This window comes from Numenius arquata, chromosome 1 (genome assembly GCF_964106895.1).
Source record: "Numenius arquata chromosome 1, bNumArq3.hap1.1, whole genome shotgun sequence".
NCBI lineage: Eukaryota > Metazoa > Chordata > Aves > Charadriiformes > Scolopacidae > Numenius > Numenius arquata.
In genome coordinates this window covers 93,456,300-93,480,385 of record NC_133576.1, presented here as the reverse complement: position 1 = coordinate 93,480,385, position 24,086 = coordinate 93,456,300, and the positions used below count along the sequence as shown (strand labels likewise).

The window sequence follows — 24,086 nt, the reverse complement described above, 5'->3', positions numbered from 1 at the left end:
GAGGTGGACCGCTTGGCTTGAAATGAGTCACAGAGACATCCTCTACAACTACAACTCAACATTAAACATTGTTACTTTTGTATGCTAAGTACAGCATAGTATCTTTGGAGTGAATTTTACTTGTTAAGATTCCACTAAATGTATTAACTGCCATACTGTAAGGAGGCGGGGGAAAAACGCAGTGGATGCTTCATTCACTTCAGGTCAAGCCAATTCTCAATAGGAAAGATACATACCTAGGCAGAGGAATCTTGTTATCAGGTAAAACTTGCTGCCTTTCTACCAAAAGTCTTCCCAAATGAGTGTTATAAGCACTGGGGAAACCTGTCCCCTAAAGTGCCAATAGTTCTTTAAACATGCATCACAAACTTTGCTACTAAAGTAAATACATCAACAGCTCTGTCTTCTGAAAATTGCAACCACTGGGCAAAACGCGTAACTCATAACCACCATTCCAATGCACCTTTCCCACCTTACCTCTCTTTGTCCTTTCTACACTTACTAATTTCCACTTTTCTCTTTTCACAAGTACTGCACATTGTAAAACCAAACAAGGGGGTAAATGTTTACCTTTTAAGGGAAACAACAGCCCAAAAACATTTTTATAGAAAGGCTTTCTATAGATTCATATGTAGTGTCAAATTTTATTTATTTTATAAATTTATTTATGTATTGTTCTAACAACTCAGGATTCTGGAACATATCGAGTTATTTTCATGACTGAATAGATGGAACCTACTACATTAAAACAAAACCCATAAAATAGCAGCTTCTGCCCCAGCATATTTTATTCTTCTTATAATCATTTAGCCATCTGTTAAGCTGAGTTTTGATATATTACGCTTCATAAAACTGAACTTTAACAAATGTTATGAAACAAACTTAATATTGACACAAGAGGTTTTACAATAAAATTAATTCTACTGAAGTTAAATGTGAGAGGAAGAGAATGAGATATTCTCTTACCTTTTCAGTTGTTGGAGTAACTGGCTTTGACACAAAACCCAGTCTATCCTTCACAGATAATTTAGTCACATTCTACGAAAACAAAACCAAATTATAGTTCAAATATATTTTACTTTATGAATATTTTACTGTTTCCTGTGTAATTCCAAACGCTAGGAATTTAGAAAAAACATATTTAACCAGTAAAACCTTAGACTTTTGAGCAACAACACAAGAAAAATAATATTAAAGTAGTTGATAAAATGAATTTTAGACATTTGATTTTACCGTTAGTATACATCTATAACTAGATTAGAGAAGACAAAGATAAACTCAAATTTGGAATCAAAGATTACACAACATAATTTTTGCAAGAAGTCCATGACATGCTAGCTGGCAGAGGATTATCTACACAGGCCCTTTTAATCACACTTCAGTTTCTGTGTTTTATAATCTCGTATTTGTAGGCATCAACTGCAGAATTGTTTGAATTTAAACTATGTTTTCTGAAGTGTGGTGATCTTTCTTTTCAGAAGTAAAACTAAAGTAGTGGCACAATACTAATAATGAGATACTTCTAACCTAATGAAAATGTAAAGGTTATAAGGTTATTTCTAATGGGAGTAACATGCCAGATTGTGTCGATATTCATATTGGTACTGTGGTTACACAGCGCCACGTCAGATGTCCTTGTAAGTATTCCTTGTATTAGGGTAACGTACAGATACTGAGAAAACTTTTAGATGCTGACCATCCACCTCCAATGGTTTTAGCTGTTTAATATATATATTAAACTAAGGATAGCTTTTAGTTCTTTGCATAGAAGCCAACTTTATTTTGAAAATGAAAACTGCAATTTAACACAACACTTCCGAAATATTGTCAGAGTATTTTGTGGTTTTTTTATACTAAGTAAAAAGCTATGATATTAAAAATTAAATACCGTGCTTGGGTAAGAAAGCCAAGTATTATTGCACCGAGGAAAATCTGAGTATGAAAACACCACATCCAATCAAATTAGATGCACTTATAAGTAGTAAATGTATACTTGCACTATATGAGTAACTGTAATGGCTACAATCATACACTATGGAACCCATAACAGAAATGCAACTGATTTTCATACATACCTGAGTGACTTCTGTATTGGCACTCTGTGCTTCTGCAGGTTCAATGTTACTTGCAGGTACCGGACCTAATCGCTCCTTGACTGATTGCTTCACTACCGGTAAACTAGGCTGCTGAACTAAGGGTTGTATGACCTGTAACACCACCCCAACCCCAAAAAACCACATCATGATATTATTAACAACAAAAGGCTGCTACAATATGTAGTAATGTAGTTCAATAAATACACAAAGAAATTGCTGCAATGGCATTTAGATTTACACTTCTTCCTTTCTAGCATTCAATGGCTTTTTCACCTGACCACAAAAATAAAGACTTCATGAGATTTAGGATGTTATACTGGCTATCTGGGTAGCGCATACAGCAATAACATCTATTTTGCACTTGCAGCTCTCAGAAGTCAAACAAGTCTGGTCTATTTCTGTGAATCAAGTCTACTTAGACTACCTTAATTTTCACCTGTTAGAAACGAATAAAAAGTAATAAGCTGTCTTCTGATACCTTTCACAAATCTTTCAGCATCAACCATTCATTTAGTTACGGAAAAGCAGAATACAAACTTTTATCATAAAGACTCTCTCTTTTTACAGCAGTATGTTGCTTTTCATCTCCTATGTGTTTAAGTTGGACAAAACAGAGAAAGAAAGAAGGATATGGAGACATGCAGTCATGCGAGTAAGGAAAAAGAATACAGAGCAGCTAATCTTTGAACCTACCATGGATATGCCCTGAGAGCTAACATCTTATCTTTTTTTTCTTTGGCAAAAACATTAAACACTTAAGATGAAAAAAATATGCTTCCAAGCAAGCTTCCTGTCATATTTATGACCCTCAAGAGGTCACTTAATCCATTCCTCCACTCCAAGGCAATGTCAGCTATACCTAAGCCATTACTGACAGTATCTGTCCCGTTCTTACAGATTTCCAATGAAAGAGGTCCTATCACCTCGCTTGGCAAAAGTGTTTCAGCATCCTTTAGCATTACAAAATGTTTTTTAATATCTAACTTAAATCTCCTGCTTTGCCTTTTAAGCCCAGTACTTGTTGTTTTATCTACCACTGATGTAGAGAGCATATTCTTTCTGCTTCCTGGCAGAAGCCTTTTATTTGAGGATTTATTAAGGTTGACTCCCACCATCTTTACTGAGTAATTCCACTCCTTGCAGAATTTCCACAGTAAGAATTTTCCAAAGTAATCCTGCTGAGGTAACAGCAATGGTCAAGAAATTCTGCAGAATCAGATACTACTGAAGTGAAGACAACTTAAAAGCCAAATGATTTTACATTGAAAAAAATTAAAAAATCTGTCTTTAGTGCCTGACAGAAAAAAAAAAATTGTCTGGAAATCATTATAAATACAGGTAAAATTAACTCAGCTGTACTTAATTAATTAGAACACCAGAAATCTTGACAGAAATTCAAATACTTGTAGTATGTGAAGCATTGTAAAGAGAGTTTCCATACTACTTGTAGATTTGATATCAAATATTAATTTTAATAAGAAAGGAAGTATTCATGCTCCTGAATGGCTTATGAATTAAAAATTGCTTTTTACTGACTCAACAATTTGATAACTGTTGTATTTTAGGGTAGAAGAACATGAAAGCATTGCACCTACAATTCTGATTTCCTGTTTAAATTTTTCTTGTAATTGTGCGCCCTCTATCGCTCGTAACAGACTTCAAACTGTAGTCTCCTGACACATGCCCTTCAGGCCATCCTTTGTGAAGTGGGAACCCTTAATACTGTCACCTGGTACTAAGGGGAACTCATTCTCAAACCCTCAGGGTTAACTTGCCAGAAATGGTGTGCTGGGAAGCTAGAAACATCACTAAAAAACATAAGACTATTTAAAATTGAAGTTTTGCAAAGTAACAAATATACAGATCAGATACTTGCTTGGAAATACACAGTTAATACTCCAAGCTGGATAGCATAATCAGCAAATAAGCTGATGGCAATAACTATTCAAGCTATCCTTCTCAAGAGAGGTAATTTTTTTATGGATGCAAACTACATACTCCACTGCCCTCTTCTGGCTGATGAGATGTAAGTCATGCTTAGAAAATAAATACTATTTTAAGTAGCGCCAGTTCAGATCAAGCATCACATTTATAAGTTTGATTCCAAACTCAAATCTATGGGATGACAACTGGGGAGATAGTGAGATAGGTGTCCTTAAAACTGCATTTTTGTTGATAAAAAGCAGTGTATTGGAGAGAAAGAAAACTGTTGAAATGCCCTACAGCAGGATTGCCATGGAAAACCAAGTCATTGATTCTGAGTGATGATGACAATACACGCCACCCAGAGAAAGAAGGAATTAAAAACTTGAGAGCAGCAACTGAAAGAATCCTCTAATAACTCATCTGTTCATTATATATGTGTATATAAATACGTGAACTTTTCTTCTACAGAGCCTGCTTCATATTTTTTAAGTGTAGAATGTGTTGTTCCATGCTGGCAGGAAATCCAATGAAGTAGGATACAAAAGTATTTAGAAGGACTTGCTACACCGGGAGCTAACTGATAAGACTCTATCCAATAACCTACACAACCTGGGAAAATCCAAGCTTCCTCTTATGTTTGAGTAGAACCACTATGTCTGCTAACAAATCCAATTTGGCTTGTCATGGGTTATGAATCTAAGCTTCACAACAGTAATTGCTGTTTTACATTCTTAAAAAGTTGCCAATTCTACTACGCACATGACAACTACCAACAGGTGCTCCACTGTGCAATTCAATCCAAAAACATAGAATTGAATAGACTATTTCACTTGGGAGGGACCTACAGTGATCATCTAGTCCAACTGTCTGATCACTTCAGAGCTAGTCAGAAGTTAAAGCATACTATTAAGGGTAATATCCAAAAGCCTCTTAAACACTAACAGGCTTTGGGCATCGACTGCCTCTCCAGGAAGCCTGCTGCAGCATCTGACCATCCTCCCTGGAAAGAAATGCTTCCTAATGTCCAGTCTGAACCTCCCCCGACGAAGCTCTGAACCATCCCCATGCCACTGGATAACCAGGGAGATGAGCACCTCCCTCTCCACTTAAAAGTATAAAATGTCCCTGATCCATTTCCCCACAATCAGTCTCCTAATGCAGCTCTCCTCCTACACTGTCATTTGCATGTCCTCTCTCTCTACATATATATATGTGTGTTTATTTGTGTATACATACATGTACCTTTGTGTAAAAAAAAATATCTACTTCTATTTCTATAGCATGCCCAGCGTAGTATGCATGCTCAACAGGAAAGGAAAAAGGAAGAGACTGGAAAAAACAGCACCTTTTTGGAAGAAAATGGAGATTACCCTCCAAGAAAAGAGATGTAACTCTGCTGTTTTTCTTATGCTCACCAGAAGAAAAAAAAAAAAAGCCTATGCTAGTTAAAGCAAAATAGATGTTATCCAGCAGACAGTAGCATGAAATCTTGCTTCACATGAGATGACAGAGTGCAATTGTCTGTAAGTCATAGAAGGGCTTTCTTTAAAGTCTTATCTTGCTAATCAACTCCTGAACCTTGTGTCTGAGGTCAAAGAATCTAGAATTCAAGAGTAACTTTCAGAAAAGAATTACATGAAGTATTCATTACTTCAAAAATACTTAGTTTACTTCCTACAAATGTTTTTTACAAATGTTTAAAAGATTATATTTTACTTAACATTCCAGATAGAATAGACTTAGATCCTCTACCTTCTGTGTGGTAGGTTGGATTTGTGGTGCACTGCCTTCTCGATGCCAATAAACTTTAATAAAACGATTATTTAATACTGCTTCTGTACTTGATATAGCTTTCTTTGCTTCCTCGTGTGTGGCAAACTGAATAAGGGCACCTTCTGGATCACCTTGATATGCAACCTAAGATTTAAAACAAAAGAACAAAATTTACTGCATGTAGGATTTTCATTTCTGTCTCGATTATTGTAAAATCAATAGTTTCAAGGCTCAGAGGCTTACAATTTAAACCCAATATGGGTCAGCTCATAGATACTTCCCGCTCATGATTCTGTTTGAAAAGCCTGGTGTCAAGAAAAAACCTTGATATTAAGCTAATAAACTTTAAGAATAGTTAAAAAACCCCAAAACAAACAAACTGAAGTAAAATACCTAAATAGTCAAACAGTATTTCTAGTCGCAAATACGAATGGCTGTTTAAAAGACAAGACAAAGCATCACTGAAGTAAAGAAAATTGCTACCAAAAAATACAGAAGTCATGTTAACAAATAATATTAATAAATGTCCTATCTAGTATGAGAGCTAGACAGCAAAGTTCATTTTGGTTTTCCTCCTTTGAGCATTAACATATTATTCTAGACACCTTCAAAGAAGAAAAATTGTACCTTTTGGAAGAAGAGCACAGCTTGCAATATCTATCTGCGTATCTGTCTGTCCCTCTGTACACATTCACACACAATTTTACTTGCCTTACTGAATCACACTGCCTGCTAATACACCAATATTCTTTGGTGAACTATGGAAAGGGTTAATAAAGTCTTAAAAGCAATTGAGAGATTTAAATTCCCTTAGTGTTCAGGCAGGCACAGGAGGTTCATTGTATACTCTATCAGTACACACAAAAATATTCTATTACACCTCTTCGTTAAACCTCTCAGTGCAAACAAGAAAGCGTACATAAGAACACTAGGTAGCATCTGAAACTTGTTGATAATGAAACATGATGAAAGATCAGACTGAGTAGCTCAGAGACGGGATATGAAATACTGACATTACGCATACAGCATGCAATATGTAACATCAACCTAAGTTAGGCCTTAGTTCTTTGCATCTCTCTTGTATCTTTCTCTAATTGTTTGCTTATTTCTGTTTATAAATGTGGGTCACTCAGATACACTACAAATTATAAGGGATAAACCGTCACTACTATGGGAATAGAACGAAATTGTATCACAAGGACTGTTTTCTGGATGAGAACTACAGGTTTTCTGTATTCATGATTTATCTCAAAAAAATACAGAGGCTTTATGGTACCAGATCCAAACTTGAGAAAAGGGGTGAAGGAAAAACACTTCCAACCAATTTTCAATGTTTTAAACATTGTATCTTAGAAGTCTTATCTGTGAAGAAAAGATTTGTTCAAAATCTAAAAGATAACTAGAACATTTCACTTCTGCTTCTTCAATGACAGTTGCATTAAAAGCAATGAGATCATGTTTATGAAACAAGTTTCAGGGATCCAGTTATAGATCAACTGACATTCTCCTGTTAGCAACTATCTCAAGTCAAAGCACACTGCCTTCTCTTGTTGACTCTTACCTGTAAGTTCACTAAGTTTCCAAACTTACTGAAGTGCTCATTAAGTTTGCTGATATTGTTAAGTTCTGGGGGAACTTTCCTCAATTCAAGTTTTGTATTTTCATTTCCAAATTGCAACTTCTTCTGGAAACCTGGACTGTTTGTTCTGTTAAAATTTTGCCTGCAACAAATAAAAATCAAGCCAGAAATCCATAGCAAGCTAGCAAATGCAATGTTAAATTATATATGCTTAAACAGGAGCATGTATGCATGAGACACAGAGAGAAAGACCTGCAGACTTGGAAAAACCAGTTATTTTAGAAAAACATAGAAGAGTACAGCACACAGGCCCATATACCTGCAGTTTTCCTCACCAATACTCCCAGCATAGCCCAGTGCATAAATCTTCCAGATAATGCACAATTATTTGCTAGTGTTGGTAACTCCTGACTTCCATATTGCTTCTCTCCAAAAACTATTTCTCAGCTACTCCATGGAATTTCCCCACTAACACTTCAAAAAACTACTACTTCAAGGCTTTCCTCAGTCCCAGTAATCTCTTAAAAATCCCCTCGAACCTTCTGTCACCCACACACTAAGCACTGCACCCTGTATTTTCTGTCACTAACATACCTGGCAACTCAATCCAAAATAACGGTGACACAATTCACACTTCAAAACTAAAATCAGTCATCCCTAACAACCATCATTCTGCAGCTTCCCTTTCTTAGATCATTCCAGCTTTCAGGGAGCAGACCTCGATATCATCCAAAGCAACTTCAGCTATCTCTATACTGCCTTTGAGAGAAGACAGTTAAATACAGATCACTCTTACAGTGTGACTTATTTTAGTATGGTCAGTTAATTCACAGGTTAACTTGCTTGTATTTTATACAGATTTATGTATATTTCACATTACAGAAAAGAGCTCCAAGGAATTCCAACTATTAAGCCAACCTTATGTTAATGATCACTCACTTGTCAAACCAAGTCTTCTTTGTAGGAACTCCACCATCCCCTGCACCAATTGTTCTCTTCCTGGATTCAGCATCTACCACTATTCTCATACTACTTTTATTAGGAGGTTTTTCTGTAAACAGATGAAAAAGATTTTACAATATTTTTTGCATTTTCCGTGTTAAAAGGTATTCTGCTTACATTGAATTTGCACTGAAAAGTACAACTGTTTATTTTGAAATGACTACGATCCTTGTTCAAACTGGATGAAATCTTTGTCACAGACTTTTCTTCTTAACTATCAACAGATGCTGCGGCAGATCAAAATTGCTAACAGCTTTCATTTTGTCACAGTAACATCATACATAAAAAAAACAAGAGAGGTATGACAGAAGGCATCTGCCTCAAGATAACTGCACTCACTGATTCAGAATGTCCCCTACAATACTGAGGCTCAAGCAATTTCTGTTAACACCTTTTTTTACTTTCAGATGGCACACACAAAAGTGCTCATGATGGGAAATGTACAGTACTCCAGACCACTAACACCTAAGAGCAAGGTTTAGGGATGGAGTGGGAGAGGAGTGGCTCTTGCTGAAGAACAGGAATCATATTGGGGGACTCCTCACTGAAAATGCACCAACAAAACCACAGTATTATTAAATACAAATATATACAAAACATAAACAAACCCACATTAAAAAAAAACAACCCTGGGTTTATCACTCTTCCTTTCTCATTTTGCATGCTGCTGCTTCTTCCCAGAACATAGGAACTATGAGGTTAAGATTAGTCATGCAGAACTGTCTGCTACCGGATAAAAATGACTCCTTCGTCTCCGCAGCAAAAAACACCCTATGAGTCTGTTGCAGAAACATTAACATATTTCTGTATAAAAGATATACAAAGTGACCAGTTCTTATAGCCAAGTGTAAACTGTGCAATACTCTAGCACGAGATTTCATTTTACGTGTAAAAATGCACATATAAAGCAACTAGGAGCATAACTTCCTATTTAATTAAATTTCAAGAAGATTAAAAAAAAAAAATACAAGGTTTTCCAGTATTTTATTCTCTGAATAGTGCCTCAATCTGCTTTGATGTAAGAAAACCAGCTAAACTTAGTAAGTATAACTTTGAGAGCATACCTCTGGGTGGTAGATCCATATCACCTGATGTGAGTCCTATCAAATTTGGTCTTTGGGCATGCACTCTATGTCTATACATAGGTCTTGAAGTATTTGTTATACTTGGAGCTTCAGGATTATACCCATCTGTGTCATACGTTTCTGGTAACAAAGAAATTGTCTAATTAAAATAAATTGCAGTTAAAACCCCTAAGGTTTCAAATATAACATTTCATTTAATTACAAGAAACACTTACAATGGAAGAGTTACAACTATCCTAAAATTGTCATGTCAAATTTTCTGCTTAAACACACTGAAACTATTATTCCATATTTAAGATGCACATTTTACATGCAAATTTTACTTCTGTCCTCAACTAAGCTAAAAAAACCAAAACAGTCAAGTCACAGTAGTTACTGTCACAGTGCAAATAACACAAACTTATTCTCCCAAACTACAAAATTATAATCTCTAAAAACTACAGTATAATATGAACAATGTTATTCTATTTAGCAAACCTTGTGGGCAAAGCCTCAGTACTACACCTGCTGTAAAAAGAGAGGGTGGAGCAGGAGGCGGCTGGTGATGAATACCCGTTGTAACAACAGTAGGAACTGAGCTAGTTGCTGAGTTTGGGGGAGCATCCATGCCAGCAGGCTGCAATGGGGGAAGTGGAGGGGGTGGTCCTGCCAAAAACAAAGAAAAACACCACATTCATTTATTATCCACCTAGACTTGCATTACACTCAACTCATAAGGAAATTGATCTGTAAGGTTTTTAAGGCTATTTAAAAAAAGGGGGTGGGAGGGCATGTATACAGACATGATGCATTACCATTCATTAATATGACACCATCCCTACCAGCAAATGACTCAGAACTTAAGACTACAGAGAAAAGCATTTGAATAGTTTAACATTTCTCCTCACACCTTCTTTCTATGAGCAAAATTTAATTGCTAACCCAGTATTTACCTTCACCAACAGAAGATCTTTAAAGCTCTACAAAACCCCCTCAAAGAAACAAATTCTATTTTTTAATAGGGCATAACAAAAATATTCTATGATGACAGTAACTAACTTGAGTATTTTGAAAAATAATTTCAATCAAGAAGAAACCTAGAACTAAACTGAGGGGTTTTTTTTGTTTGGTTGGTTTAACTTTTTTTACAACAGGTTACGTGACAGTTTCAAAGCTAAGCAGTCAAGCCTGACCTTCAACTTAATCATTAGCAAAACCAGGTTTTGGAAAAAGACACAAAGTCACATATTTGGACTTTCCACGCAGATTTGGAAACAGCATGTGAGGCACAACTGATCACCACAGCAATAAAGTTACTCTCTGTACTAAATGAAATAAATTCAGTTCGTTCTTAAACATACTATCAACCAGAAATGAACGCAGTTTAAAAACTTTCAAGCAATATCAAGCATCAACTTTCTTGAATAATTTTACCAAGTGGGACATCTAAGTTAATAAAAGAGAGAGAAAGGAATAATCATGTAAAACTAACATACCAGTTTTTATACAACACAAGGAAACGCAATACTAAACTGCTATTTTATAAATGAGACGCAGGCATGTAAGTCCTCATATTCCAATGCAAAAGTAAACAAGCTGAAGAATTTTCTTAGTTACAAGTTTAGTTTCAAAATTAATTGAAAATGACATATTTTCAGCTGTAAATTTGATGTGGTGCCCAGTATCCGTTGTTTCCAGCATTTTCCCTTCTTCTCTAACAGTAGTCAGTTTCAGACAACTTCTCATATAAAACTCAAGGAACTGAGTTTTGCCATGCCATGCTTTTGCTTAAACACAATTAAAATATCATCCCATATTCAAGATTCACATATAACATGCAAATTTTACAACAATCAAATTTACAACAATTATCATAAAAACCCAATCACTGTGGGGTAAGCTATACTATAGCAGAGCATAGTACAACTTTCTAAAATATAGTTGGCATTCTTAAAAAAGCTTTTTGCACTGCACATAACCCAATTAACACCCAGGCTTTTCTACTAAAAAACCAGATTTTAATTTTTTTCAGTTACCTGTTACAGGTGGAAGGCTAGGTGGTAAGGGGCCTGGTGGTGGCACGGGAGGTCTAAGGTTAACAGGAGGAGGACTCAAAATTGGTGGAGGGGGAGGAAGTCCAGGAGGAGGTGGTCCTTCAACAACAGGGGGTTGTGCTGGAAAAGGCAGAATGCCAGGAAGATTCACATCTTCTACCACTACTGGATCGCTTCCATGATCAAATGGGCACATGTCTCCTCTCATACAGAAACCCTTTTCTGAAACGTAAAAAGAAAAAATATTGTTCTTAGTATTCAACAGCTGTAGTTTGATTCACAGTAGATATGAGACATTCTCTGTGTAATGCTTGTTCTCTGTGTAATTCTCTTTGTAAATTAAGAGCTTCGCGTACCATCAGAAATTTATATTAGAAAATTAAATTGGCTGTTTATTTTAACAGTCACTACACAGGAAGATTGCAGTAACATTCTAGCAGAATAAATATAGGAGTTAGATTTTTCTTAAAGAATTAATTTGGCACTGAAATGTAACAAACTGTGAAAGCAAAGAATGAGATCTAGTTGTCAACACATTAAAAAAACCACAGTGTTTCTAAGTAAAAAGTGCAGATACTGGGTTTGAGAAACTCCTATTAAAGTTAGAAGTTAATATTGCAAAATTCCAACATGAGAAAACTCACTCCAAGTCCTTTTTCTCCTTTGCAATTATTTTGGGAAGAATTTGAATAGTTTGCTATAGCTTCATACAATTATGTAAGAGCAAAAAATTGTGTTATTTACACATATATGTATTGTATATGCATATATATACATACATATGTAAATATGAAATACACACCTATAAATAAAAATGAGTAGGTATTTACTTCTTTTCTTTTACATGCAAGTAAAACATTGGAGCAGGTCTAGAGGAGGGCCATAAAAGTGATCCTATGCCTCTCGTATGAAGACAGGCTAAGAGAGCTGGGGTTTTTCAGCCTGGAGAAGAGAAGGCTCCAGGAAGACCCTATTGCGGCCTTTCAATACTTAAAGGAGGCTTGTAAGAAAGATGGGGACAGACTTTTTAGCAGGGCCTGTTGTGATAGGACACAAGGGGTAATGGTTTTAAACTAAAGGAGGGAAGATTCAGTCTATGTATAAGGAAGAATTTTTTTACAATGAGGGTGGTGTAACACTGGAACAGGTTGCCCAGAGAGGTGGTAGATGCACCATCCCTGGAAACATTCAAGGTCAGGTTGGACAGGGCTCTGAGAAACTTATCTAGTTGAAGATGTCCCTGCTCATTGCAGGGGTGTTGGATGGGATGACCCTTAAAGGTCCCTTCCAACTCAAAATATTCTATGATTATCTCTTTAGCAACCGCATCCACAAAAAACTCAATACAATACAATGCAACATGGGAGAAAAGTTCAAAACATCTTCAGGTAAAACAGGAAGAAAGCTAAGAGTCCACTTCCTCAAAACATGATGGTGAAAAGCATTCTGTGTTACCTCATCTTCAGGAAGACTTACAGAACATATAAATCGAAACATTAAGGAAAAATAAAAATTCTGCAGAAGATGAAGCAAAAAACGTGAAAGTGCAGATAGAAAGAGCAGCATGCTGGAACCAGCTAGCCACAGAACAAAGATATGAGCTTATATATTTAGAAGACACAGGCAGCCATGTGAAAAGCAACTGGAAGAGACATCTACTGAGAGATTTTAGTAATAGCCAAGAACATGGGGCGGGGAGGGGGGGGGCGCGGAAAACAAAACAGTAAGAATTTGAGGACAACTATATCACAGTTTTCCAACACATTACTACTTGCTTCATACTCAGAAATTGGAAATAATAAGCTGCTATAGAAGACAGACTGTTAAAGGTACAAAGTCCCAGTGTCATGCCTGGAGATGTTATTTCAGAAGTACACTAAGCCTGCACATTTTGTTCGTTTCTAAAAAACCCGTAGAGCTGGGAGACCATGTCACAACATTCTGCAGCTCAGCTTGCATTAGAGGAAAACTTCAAAACAAAACTACACTTTCACAACTCCACTTGCTCCACAGTATTGCTGTGATGTTTACTGGCAAAGCTATTCTTCACAAGTACAACTCTGCCGACGCTTGAGAGCTCAGCTTCCCTTTTTCTTTAACAAAAAACAAATTCTATTCTAATCAGAGTTCCGAATGCAAACTGGCCTAGATTTTAAACTCGTCATTGTGGTATACAACAGAGAAGAAAAAAACCAAAAAAAAAACCAAAAAAAAAAACACTCAGGAAAAACTTAAGGGGGAAATTTAAACTCTTTTTAGCTAACAGGTTGACTGGCTGAATTTCGCTGTCACTGCCAACCAGAGCAGCCTCTTCTGTGGATTTTGGCAGAAGACATGCAAAATGATAGCTTAAGACACAGATAAGCACAAAAAGCCACCCAATTTTATGAAACGCACAGAAAAAAATAGGTTAACGTGAGCCTGGGAAGCTGCAGCTCTAGAGCTTTCTAGATAGAAATTATCTCTCGGATAGTATGGAATAAGGTGCTAATCATGGTCAAAACTATCAAATACAGTATTTCGCTTGAACATGACAAAAGACAGAAAACCTGAGTAAAACTGAATTTTTTGGTAACTTTTTTTATATAAATATACTACTTTTCATCCATATAAAATAGTTCTAGAAACTAAAAATCTATACAAACACTAATAAAGCTGTCTAAAAGCTAAGTTAATAAAAAGTGGGATTAAAATTGGCATTCAAGAATTGCGTAATAGAAAAAACACAGTTATTAGAGGAGATTAGGAAAAGAAAGGAAAATTACCTAAGTCTTTTTAGAAAGGGGCCAATGCAGGAAGCAAAAAATACAGACTTACCATCATAATCTCTGCAGCGTTTCTTTGGCAGCGGAGGTCTTCCATAGGAGTTGTGATCTAGCTGCTCTTCATGGAACTCCGACCAGCTTTCAGTAGTGTTATTTCCATGATGAGCAGGAGCAATAACAGTAATAGTGCTGCTCAGTGTAGGGACAGGATAGTGGCCAGATGAAATATTTGTCACAGAAGAAACTGGAGTATAATTGTTCTCTAATGGATCTGTTCTATCCATATCATATTTTGGCTTTCCCAAATCCCTTTCTGTATTAAAAAAAAATAGAAATAAAAAATAAGTTATATTGGATGATTCCTTCTGCACATTTTCACTAAAAGCAGCCACCAACCTGTTTAAGTATCTCTATTCCACATCAATTCAACTCAAAATATAAAAATAATAACTGAAATGCTCTACAGGTTGCCCAGAGTGCCTGTAGAGTCTCCATCCTCAGAGTTATTTATAACCCAACAGGACAGGGTCCTGAGTAACCTGCTCCAGTTTATCTGCTTTGAGAAGGAGTGTTGGACTACACGACCTTCAGAGGTCTCTTCCAACCTTAACTATTCCATGATTCTACACTCCAAAGGCTTAATCAGAAAAATAATATCTTGAAACTACAGAGTCAGCCACTGGGGTATTTTAGTAACAGCTATACCCACAGTAAAGCAGAAACCCTATTTAACTTCAAGCAGTGCACATTTTCTGTAGTAATGCATATATTCTAAGAACTTCAGAAGGAAAGTTATGCTGAATAAAGGGAAGCAATAGGCAAGAAAAAGGTAACCACCACTTGAAAACACTATAAAAGTTACACATCTTTAATGTTTCAAGACACTGTTATTGTTGTATCTTTGTGTTGTTTATCTTCATTTTATCTGCATTCAAATGGATTTATCGCATGCAAAGGAAATAACGATGACTGACAGGTGTGGAACACTCCTGGACAGAGAGAGCAGTAATGTGACCTTTTATTCTGAATACATACAAACTATTCTCCTAATTTTCTAATATTACCATCATATAAACAGTAAGTATCTAGATTAGATCAGAACAGCTCTGTCATGAGGTAAGTTCGTAGACTCAAATAACCCCACATTAAAGGAACATTAATAAAAATGTCTTAGAGATGGCAGATAAGTGTGGATAAAACAGGCTTTTCTTAATGCGCTTAAAAAAAGAAACAAAGCTTTCACTGTAAGATACTGTCTGTAAGACATTACCATTGCAGTTTATGTAAAATAAACCTAATATTAAGATTTAATCACACCGTAATTTTTTAAAGTGCTCCATGCTTAACTTGCTCATTCGTAAGTTGTTTGGAAACTACCTGCTCACATATTTTCAGGAACTCTCCATTCCTACTTTTAAGTCTGAGTTACTAAGGTCCATTCTACAGAAAGAAAAATAATACACAGGAGACTTAAACCGGACTGGTTTTACCTCTACATTGTTTAAGACAGAATAGAGGATGCAGAATGACTCTCAATGCTCTTTTCCAATTTATCAGTAACAGTATTGGGAGAAAAAGCATTCTTTTCAGCTGAATAAACAGCTTTGTTTTTAAAGAAGGTTAATTTGAAAGACTACTACACTGAAGCTTTAAGTCCTACCAATATGTGTGCAAATGCAAATATTTACTGTAATAGTTTCAGCCCCTCCCTATGAACCAAGGAGGGGAGGAAGGGACAAGACAAAAAGAACAGAGCTGTACTGTTCTGCTTGACAAGTCATTTGCTGCCAAACAGGTAATTTCTGCCAATTCTACCTCCGCAGATGGGTATTCATTTCTGTATCTTCCCAAACCCAATTTTGAGTTTCCTAAAACTTAATGAAGTTTTCTGCCTCTCTTAGAACATTGCTTAAAAGTGGCCAACACAGTCAAAGGTATTAGAGAAGAATGGAGGGAAACAAGGGAAAACAAGCACTGAAAACATAACCACGTAAGCATTATTACCACAGAAAACCAAACTAAATTTGAACAAAGAAACAGGAACAATAGAGGAAATTTTCGTGCATTTGAACATAACATTTAAATTTAGTGTCTAAATTTTGTAGGCAACATTCACCGTATTTTAGAGACCAACTGTTGGTACCTCTGCTTCTGGTTCTGCTCCGGCTTCTGCTCCGGTCTCGATCCCGGTCCCGCAATCTCTCTTTGCTCCAACTTCTACTTCGACTCCTGCTGTAGCTCCGACTCCTTCCTCTTCTTCTGTTATATCGATCCCTATAGGAATCTCTTCTGGGAGGATTTCGGTCATAATCTCTCTTCCGAGAACGTTCATCTTTTTTCCTTTCATCTCGACTTCTAAACATGTAATTTTGTAGGTTGATCACAAGAATTATGAAGCCATATTTTAAAAACTTAACTACCATTAAAAACCTTAAGAAATGGCAATGGAAAATTAGAGAAAAGCTACAAACGGAATCTAACTACGACCCTTCCCTTCTCCTCAGAAGACTTTTACAATTCTTTTATTTGGTTTATGCATTTTACTTTTACCATCCATATGATTTTAAAACTTGTTTTAAAATTCTGTTTCTGCCCAATACTGAGCCTTCCCCAAGCTGGAACACCAAAAGGTAACAGTTACTGAAGGGAAGGCTTCTACATTACAATTATCACTATTCAATCTCAATACCAAAGCAGAGTAACTGCTGTAATACAGACTACAAATCTAACATAAGAACAAGTCATAAAACTCCAACGTGATAGTTATGCAAAACTCCAAGACAGCTTATGCTGTCCCTTATATAGCTGCCATTTAACTGCATATGCACAAAACCAATAAAAGTCTTATTTTTAGGCTTATTAGGTGACCATACAGAATGAAAATACTTGATTTCGTAACACCATAAAAATCCAAATCCATCTGATTACTGATATAATACAATAGGTTAAGCAAAATTTATTACCTGGTATCTCTGTAGCGAGAACTTGACTGAGGAGGGCTGTGATTTAGTCTTCTAGAGAACTTTTTCTCTCGCTCTTCCTCTTTAACTATCTGAATATAAAATATATACATTAGATCAAAACATGAGTACACTACTGTGGAAGCTTCTGCACAACCACATAAAACCAAAAAATTTAAAATGCTGAGCAAAGTCAGCAGTAACATTGAACTGAAACAATATTTTTGCACCTAATGTGTTTACGAGAACCTTCAAAACGTATTAGATTCCTATTTTTAGGAATATTCAAAGCACAGGCTGGGAGAAAATAAAGCAGAATAAGCAATTACTTATTGCGCTGCACTGAAAATACATCTGCTTTTGCTACAGGTGGACAAAAGCCCATACTAAGGGGCTGTGACAGATCTGGGAAGACATGAATATTTAATGATTGACACAGTAAGGTCTTTTCTTCATCAGCAGGTTACCTGGTTCAGATCATGGTTAAACATTTTTATGCAGCCAAACCTAAGCTGCTGTGAAAAGGACAAAGCTACTCTTCTGTCTCAAAGAACAACATGAACATTTGTGGCGAAATAAGGATGTTATCCAGATCAAACAGAGGGAGGAATAGGCCTGCCATTCCAAATGGCAGCCTGGATTTAAGCTGAATTAAAGGGCAGTAGAACTACAACAGCAATCCTGAGCGAAGAACTAATGTCGGTTGTCCTGCAACTCCTACACTACTCAAAAACTTTATTTACATCTGCCTAGTCAGAACCACTTCGGTTTACCCTTGAAGCACCCACTTATCTTTATAAAACTTGTGTGGCGGTACTCAAAATACAAGGCACAAATCTTCTGACGTATTTTAATGCTGTAGTGAAAGTTTGGGAACTACTGTTAGCAAACAAGTAAACACGATGAAGTTGAACCACACAAGCAAACCGCAGGAATGAGGAAAAAAAGACATAAATTTAAAATAAAATCAACGTCTACCTCTTCTTTTTTTGTCTCTTTTTCTTGGTGTTGAAAAAATTCCACTTTCAGACTTCCTGACGATGGCTGTTCTGGTGGAGGTAGATAGCTTTTTGTATTCACAGCATCAAACAGTTTTTCCACAAATATCTGAGTTTCTAGAAGTAAAGAGCATAGAAATATTCATTATTCAAAACTTCAGTTAACATTTGCTTTAAAAATACATTAATTAAAAAACCCCAACTATTCACTAAAGTTAAAACAATGAAGAGTGTTTTTTTTTTAAATACTCTGTTGCTAATTTTATATTTTAAAAGGACATTTACAGAATCAAGAAAAATGTAAATAATGACAATACTTCATAAAAGTTTTCAATCACTGAATTATTTAATGCCTTTTAATAAAACATCTGGATGAGTATTTCTGGAATATATAGTATCCAATACTACTAATTCTGGCAATAACTCTTAACATCCATAGTCTTCTTCCAGGAATACCAATACACACAAAATATATACCCAATATATGCACATTGTGTTATACACCTGTTCTTTTAAAACAAGTTGCTTCATGAAAATTGAATTGCATACTTCAAAGTAACAAAGCTAATAAAGAGATAAACATACAGTTCTATGGTAAAAGACTGTTGGAATGAATTAAACAAGACAGACTTTTCACTAAGCTTAACTTTTACAACAAAGACCATACCTTTCTGAAGAAATACATCCAGCTGATCAACACATAATGCCTTCAGCTCCTTTTCACTTTTATCCTTCTTTACCAAAGCCAGAACATATTTAGCTAGGGCAGATGGATCTGCATCACATCTAAAACAGATTAATTAAAAAAATAGAAGCAATTAAATTACAGAAGTTAATGCCTGAAACTTCTATAGCCAATACATATAGAGGACCAAAACCTCATACAATACTATCACAGAAACCTCTGTAAGAGGTACACAGACAATGAAGTGAAATTTAGGGGATTATTACCTGGTTTAGACTAAAAAATTCTAAATTCAATATAAAAATTCAATAAAGCCCTTCAGTGTAAAAACTGATGGTCTCATGCGCATCAACAAAGAACTTAAGAGTAAGCTGTATATCCACAGTAAGTAGAACGCTATTTAATGTGACTGATAAGAATTTTATTATAATGTTTCATGAACAGTAATCTACAATGAACTTTGTAGTGGTGCTATAGAATAAAACCTACCAAAGCAAGTGAGAATACTGCAGAAAACCATTTCATGCTTCATAATTCAAAACCAGTAACTAATGAAATAGTTGGACACTGGTTTATCAGGCAGAACAGCAGCATTTTCTTAAACCATTTAATCCCATTACTCAGCACAAATCAAAGGAAGACTTCAGACCACACAAAACACACACACAGGCTGGTCACGTGATATAGCCAGCTAGTTTGTTTGGGTGGTGATCAAAGTTAATACTAGTGTTTTAAATAAATACAACAAGAGGGAAAAGTTGCATTGATGCATCCTAACTCTACATTCTCTCCAGCAAAAATAACTGAGAAGTAAAATTAAACTGCGGTCGGGGAACTGCACTGAATATCACAAAAATACTGTTCCAGCACAGAAGTCCACTAGTCACAACAATGGAATAAAACTGCAGCTCCCAAACTCTTCCGCATTAAAACAAGTTACACTTCAATGCTGAAGCCTAATTATAAATCTGAATGTTGATCCTTTGAATGACACTGGGCAAAAGAAAACAAGTCATTCACTACTCCACGCTCCCCAATTCCTGTCTCTAAAGAAGCTACCTCCTGCACAGCCAGCAACATCCTCCCTGCAAACTTATCCACTGAGCAAAGGAAGCTGACCTGTCAGCATCCATCCTCAAGGGATCCTCTGGATAGCCTGGGCCTGGCACAGAGTCAACTGAAGTTAAAGGTCAAAGCCTCAAACATAACTCAGCATCCTCTAGAAAGCAGGCAATAGCAGAATTTCATGCTATAAATGCAACTTGAGCTGCTAGGGGACATACCACAGTATTCTGTATTAGTTTGCATTATTCATAGATACAGGAGATGGGAGTTCACAATCAGTCTACATTCCAGAAGAACCCGCACACACTAAATTGACAAAACACAAATATATGCTACTAATTGAAAAACAGACTGCACACTGACTGAAAATTCTTCAGAAATGTTTTTCTTCAACTATCACATCCGGTTTGCCCCCCTTCAGATTTAACAGTTCTTTATCTAGAAGAAAATGCCGTCCAAGCACCAAGTCATCTCAGAAGCAGGCACATAAATAACCTCCTACGGTGAGACTGCACGCTCTCTTCTACGCTGCCAGCACCTGTGCGCATCATCCACGCAGATTATCTGAAAGCCTGATGTTGAACAGAGCGCTCGTCATAGGCTGCAGTGAGGGTTCTCGTCCAGTACAGCCCCCTAGAGGCCCTACTGCCAGCATTTCATAACTTTGCAATGCTTAAATTTGCGAAATTACATACATTTTTTTTTTTTACCTCTCCTTAATGCAACTTCAATAGCACTACAGAAGATTCTTCAGTCCTCTCCCAGTTTCAAGCTGAATCATGCCTCAGAAAACTAGTGTGCTATTTTCATATTATCTACCTATAGTCATTACAGGAAAACAATCTGGGGAGGAGGGGGCGCGTTTTACACGATAATCCTCAATTCTTCTCCTTTCTATTCTCTGCTCCAAACATTATAAGCTGAATTGTTTTATTTCAATTTCCATAAATTTGGTTCTCATCTGATGATACAGTCAGCTGTCACTTCAAAATCTGCTACAACGGAATGAAATGATGACACATACACTCAAAATTATTTAGTGAAAATAGGAAAAAAAAAAAGTCAGCCTTTAAGGGAAAAACCCACTGCTGCTACCTAGTGCAATGTACTTAAATTTCCCAGCTCCTACAGCAGTGGCTAAACAACCTCATATTCAGTTTAAAGTAATTCCTCTCTCATGAGCAGGGTAGAAAACGGAAAATCTTGTCTGGAAAGCCACCTAGACTCCAAAAGGTGTAACAACAAAAAAACCCACCAAAAAACGGAAACAACCCCAAAAATGCAAACAAACAAAAAAGCTTGTTTAAAAATAACAAACAATTAGTGCCTTCCTCCCTCCCCACCAATGGTGATTTTGGAAATCTTGCCAATATTGTCCACATCAGACTGACCTCAAAATTTCAATCCATCCACACAGCTCCAAGATACTCTCAAGAAAATATCCTCATTAAAAATGTACATCAATGGACTTTTAACTCCCAAAACACAGAATCACTTTCTCCTGTAGCACCCTCTTAGAATTCATCACTCCATATGAGATACAACCACATCTGAACAACACAAAACAAGCATACTGAGCTCATTAGTATTCAATATGTCAGCGCAGAAATTCCCCTGTACACAACCGGAAGAACTTACATGCTTTCAAGTTAAAACTCTGTATTTATTTTGGCTATTCAACAAATACTGTTTTTTTAAGAAATACTAACAGATGCATTACTTCAAATTGATGCTAATTAAGCAATAATGAATACGACACATTTTGTGGTAGATTGAGATGGAGAAAATGCTTTTGTAAATTGACAGCATGATTTTATGCGATTTCTTCTCACTTTTAAAAATTAAACTGCTGATGATCTTTACACAGCCAAAGGCTGACTTCCTTTTTTATGTACTGACTTGAAACATAAGTCTCCTCTTATATATCTGTTGTTCAAAGCTTGAAAAAAACCAACCGATCTGTTTTCTCCACACTATTGTGAAGATGATGCTTGTTTCTGTGGCTAGCATTTTAGATAGATTTAACAAAGTTATAGTCTGTTCTTTTACTGCTTTTTAGACTTATAAAATTCTTCAGTTTTTTTTTTCTTTAAAGTGATCATAGAATCATAGAATGGTTAGAGTTGGAAGGGACGGTAAAGATCATCGAGTTCCAACCCCCCTGCCATGGGCAGGGACACCTCCCACTAGAGCAGGTTGCTCAAAGCCCCATCCAGCCTGGCCTTGAACACTTCCAGGGATGGGGCATCCACAACTTCCCTGGGCAACCTGTTCCAGTGCCTCACCACCCTCACAGTAAAGAATTTCCTCCTAATATCTAATCTAAATCTACCCTTTTCCAGTTTAAAACCATTACCCCTTGTCCTGTCAAGGGGTATGACAGATTTAAATTGTGATTCTGTGATGCTAGAATTAAATTGCTAGCAACCTGAAGTGGTGGAAGAGAAGAAAGATGATAAAGATCTCATGAAGTAAAAAAGAAATTTAAATTTTACAGAACTGTGAATACAGGAGGTCTGCCTGAAAATGTCTGTTCTTTAATAGCTATTAGAGTTCTGGATACTATCATTAATGGTTTTGTTTGAGGGAGAGCTGCTTTCTTTAAAAGCAATTCCTTTCTACTTTTTCATTCAAATTGATTTCTCAAATGTTGTCTATAAATTCTCCATCCTTTGGTTTAGTCAAAATCTGCTGGTTTGGATTATAGGGGCCTTGAGTTTTTCTGATAAACAAGTTCTTATGTTCCCTAGTTTGACAGTATTTTCTTACAGAATTTGTGAGTGAATAGTATGCAATATGCTTGCTGCATCTTTGTTGTGCGTACATGGATTTTTCACACGTTTTGAGCTAGCTTTATCAGTTTTTCAAAACCTGTCTTGCATTTTATGCTCTTATAGTTGACATTGTTTTATTAAGTGATGTCACTTTAAAGAAAACAGGAAAGGCACCCATGCAGATGGCAACAAAAGATACTGTGCAGCCCAAGGACTTAATATATCATACTAAATTCTTGCAAATTATAATATTAATAGACAAAGGTCCTTAATTGACAATTCAGAAAAATTAGAATACCACCTACACATTTCAAATAGTCTAAGTTGCACTCAAAATTAAATTTATATTTCAATTCTAGCATTCACTGAGTGATATGCATTTTCAGTTCTTACATACAGATTTGAATAGTTAGTTTAACTTGAATATGGTGCGGTATAACACAGACCTGAGCATAAATGGCATCTGTGCATTAAAAATGTGACAGAAATTTAGACATAACTTCATTCTTATGCTAAAGATTGGCTACTAGAAACACTGATATGCATTTAAACTTGTAAAATATTTCTCAACTTTGAATCCCGTATCTACATCCCCTCAACTTTTTGTAGGTGTGTGCTGCAAGCAGTAATCATCAGTAATCACATAAATTTCTCCTCCTCTTTTCTCATTTCTTTAACAAACAAAAACTAGTTGGCACAAGTAATCTGAACTCATTTCCAATGCAGCAAGTATATCCCGGTGCCTGCTACAATTAAACAGCCCAGCACATTTTTCTTACACCCACTTTCTAAATGTATGATTCTAACTAATAATGCTAAATGGTTTTTTTTACCTCTAGTAATGCTTTTTTGCAGAGCCTGTACTCTACCAGTCAGATAATACGCAGTGTCTGCTTCTCTGTATGAAACAAGGGAGATTGCTCTTGTAATCCTGCTTTAATAAACAGTATTTAATATACAGGTATAGATGAAAGATTTCTCTTGCTAGAGCTCTACATTTTTTCAGAGAATGATCTGGATACCTCCAACTGCCGCCCACCAGAGAAAAGCTTCAAAAAGGAAAGTAACACAATCAAATATTTTGCTCAACTGCAGGAGTAAGAGTTCACAATTGCAACAAACCTTACAGAAAAAGTTCAAATCCCTCTTTCAAAATCCTTTGTTTCTGATCTCATCTGGTTTTGCAGTCATTATTTGAAATTACTATTTCAAATAAAGAAAAAGCAGAAGAGTAAAGCTGAAGTTATTACAAGTAAATTTAAGCCTTAAATATATACACATATTTTTAAATAATGAACGTTTGAGAAGGGGAAAGTAATTTGGCTGAAGAGGACTCACTTCTACA

The 24,086-nt window shown here is 36.1% G+C and overlaps 1 protein-coding gene across 4 annotated transcripts in view; it reads right to left on the bottom strand.

The window, feature by feature from the left end:
• Positions 1–24,086, bottom strand: part of RBM26 (RNA binding motif protein 26) — a 55,884-nt gene that overhangs the window by 25,705 nt on the left and 6,093 nt on the right. Inside the window, exons 2-14 of one of the 4 annotated variants that reach the window (XM_074160245.1) lie at positions 18,885–19,003; positions 18,198–18,334; positions 17,223–17,311; positions 16,403–16,614; positions 14,312–14,572; positions 11,477–11,716; positions 9,939–10,106; positions 9,441–9,581; positions 8,314–8,425; positions 7,357–7,516; positions 5,775–5,939; positions 2,076–2,207; positions 967–1,038 (exon numbers count right to left, since the gene is read on the bottom strand). In XM_074160245.1, coding sequence (XP_074016346.1) covers positions 967–1,038; positions 2,076–2,207; positions 5,775–5,939; positions 7,357–7,516; positions 8,314–8,425; positions 9,441–9,581; positions 9,939–10,106; positions 11,477–11,716; positions 14,312–14,572; positions 16,403–16,614; positions 17,223–17,311; positions 18,198–18,334; positions 18,885–19,003 — 2,008 coding nt within the window. Of the gene's footprint in view, positions 1–966; positions 1,039–2,075; positions 2,208–5,774; positions 5,940–7,356; positions 7,517–8,313; positions 8,426–9,440; positions 9,601–9,938; positions 10,107–11,476; positions 11,717–14,311; positions 14,573–16,402; positions 16,615–17,222; positions 17,312–18,197; positions 18,335–18,884; positions 19,004–24,086 lie in introns of all 4 variants that reach the window. The other 3 variants (XM_074160260.1, XM_074160253.1, XM_074160268.1) reach the window with 3 other exon arrangements.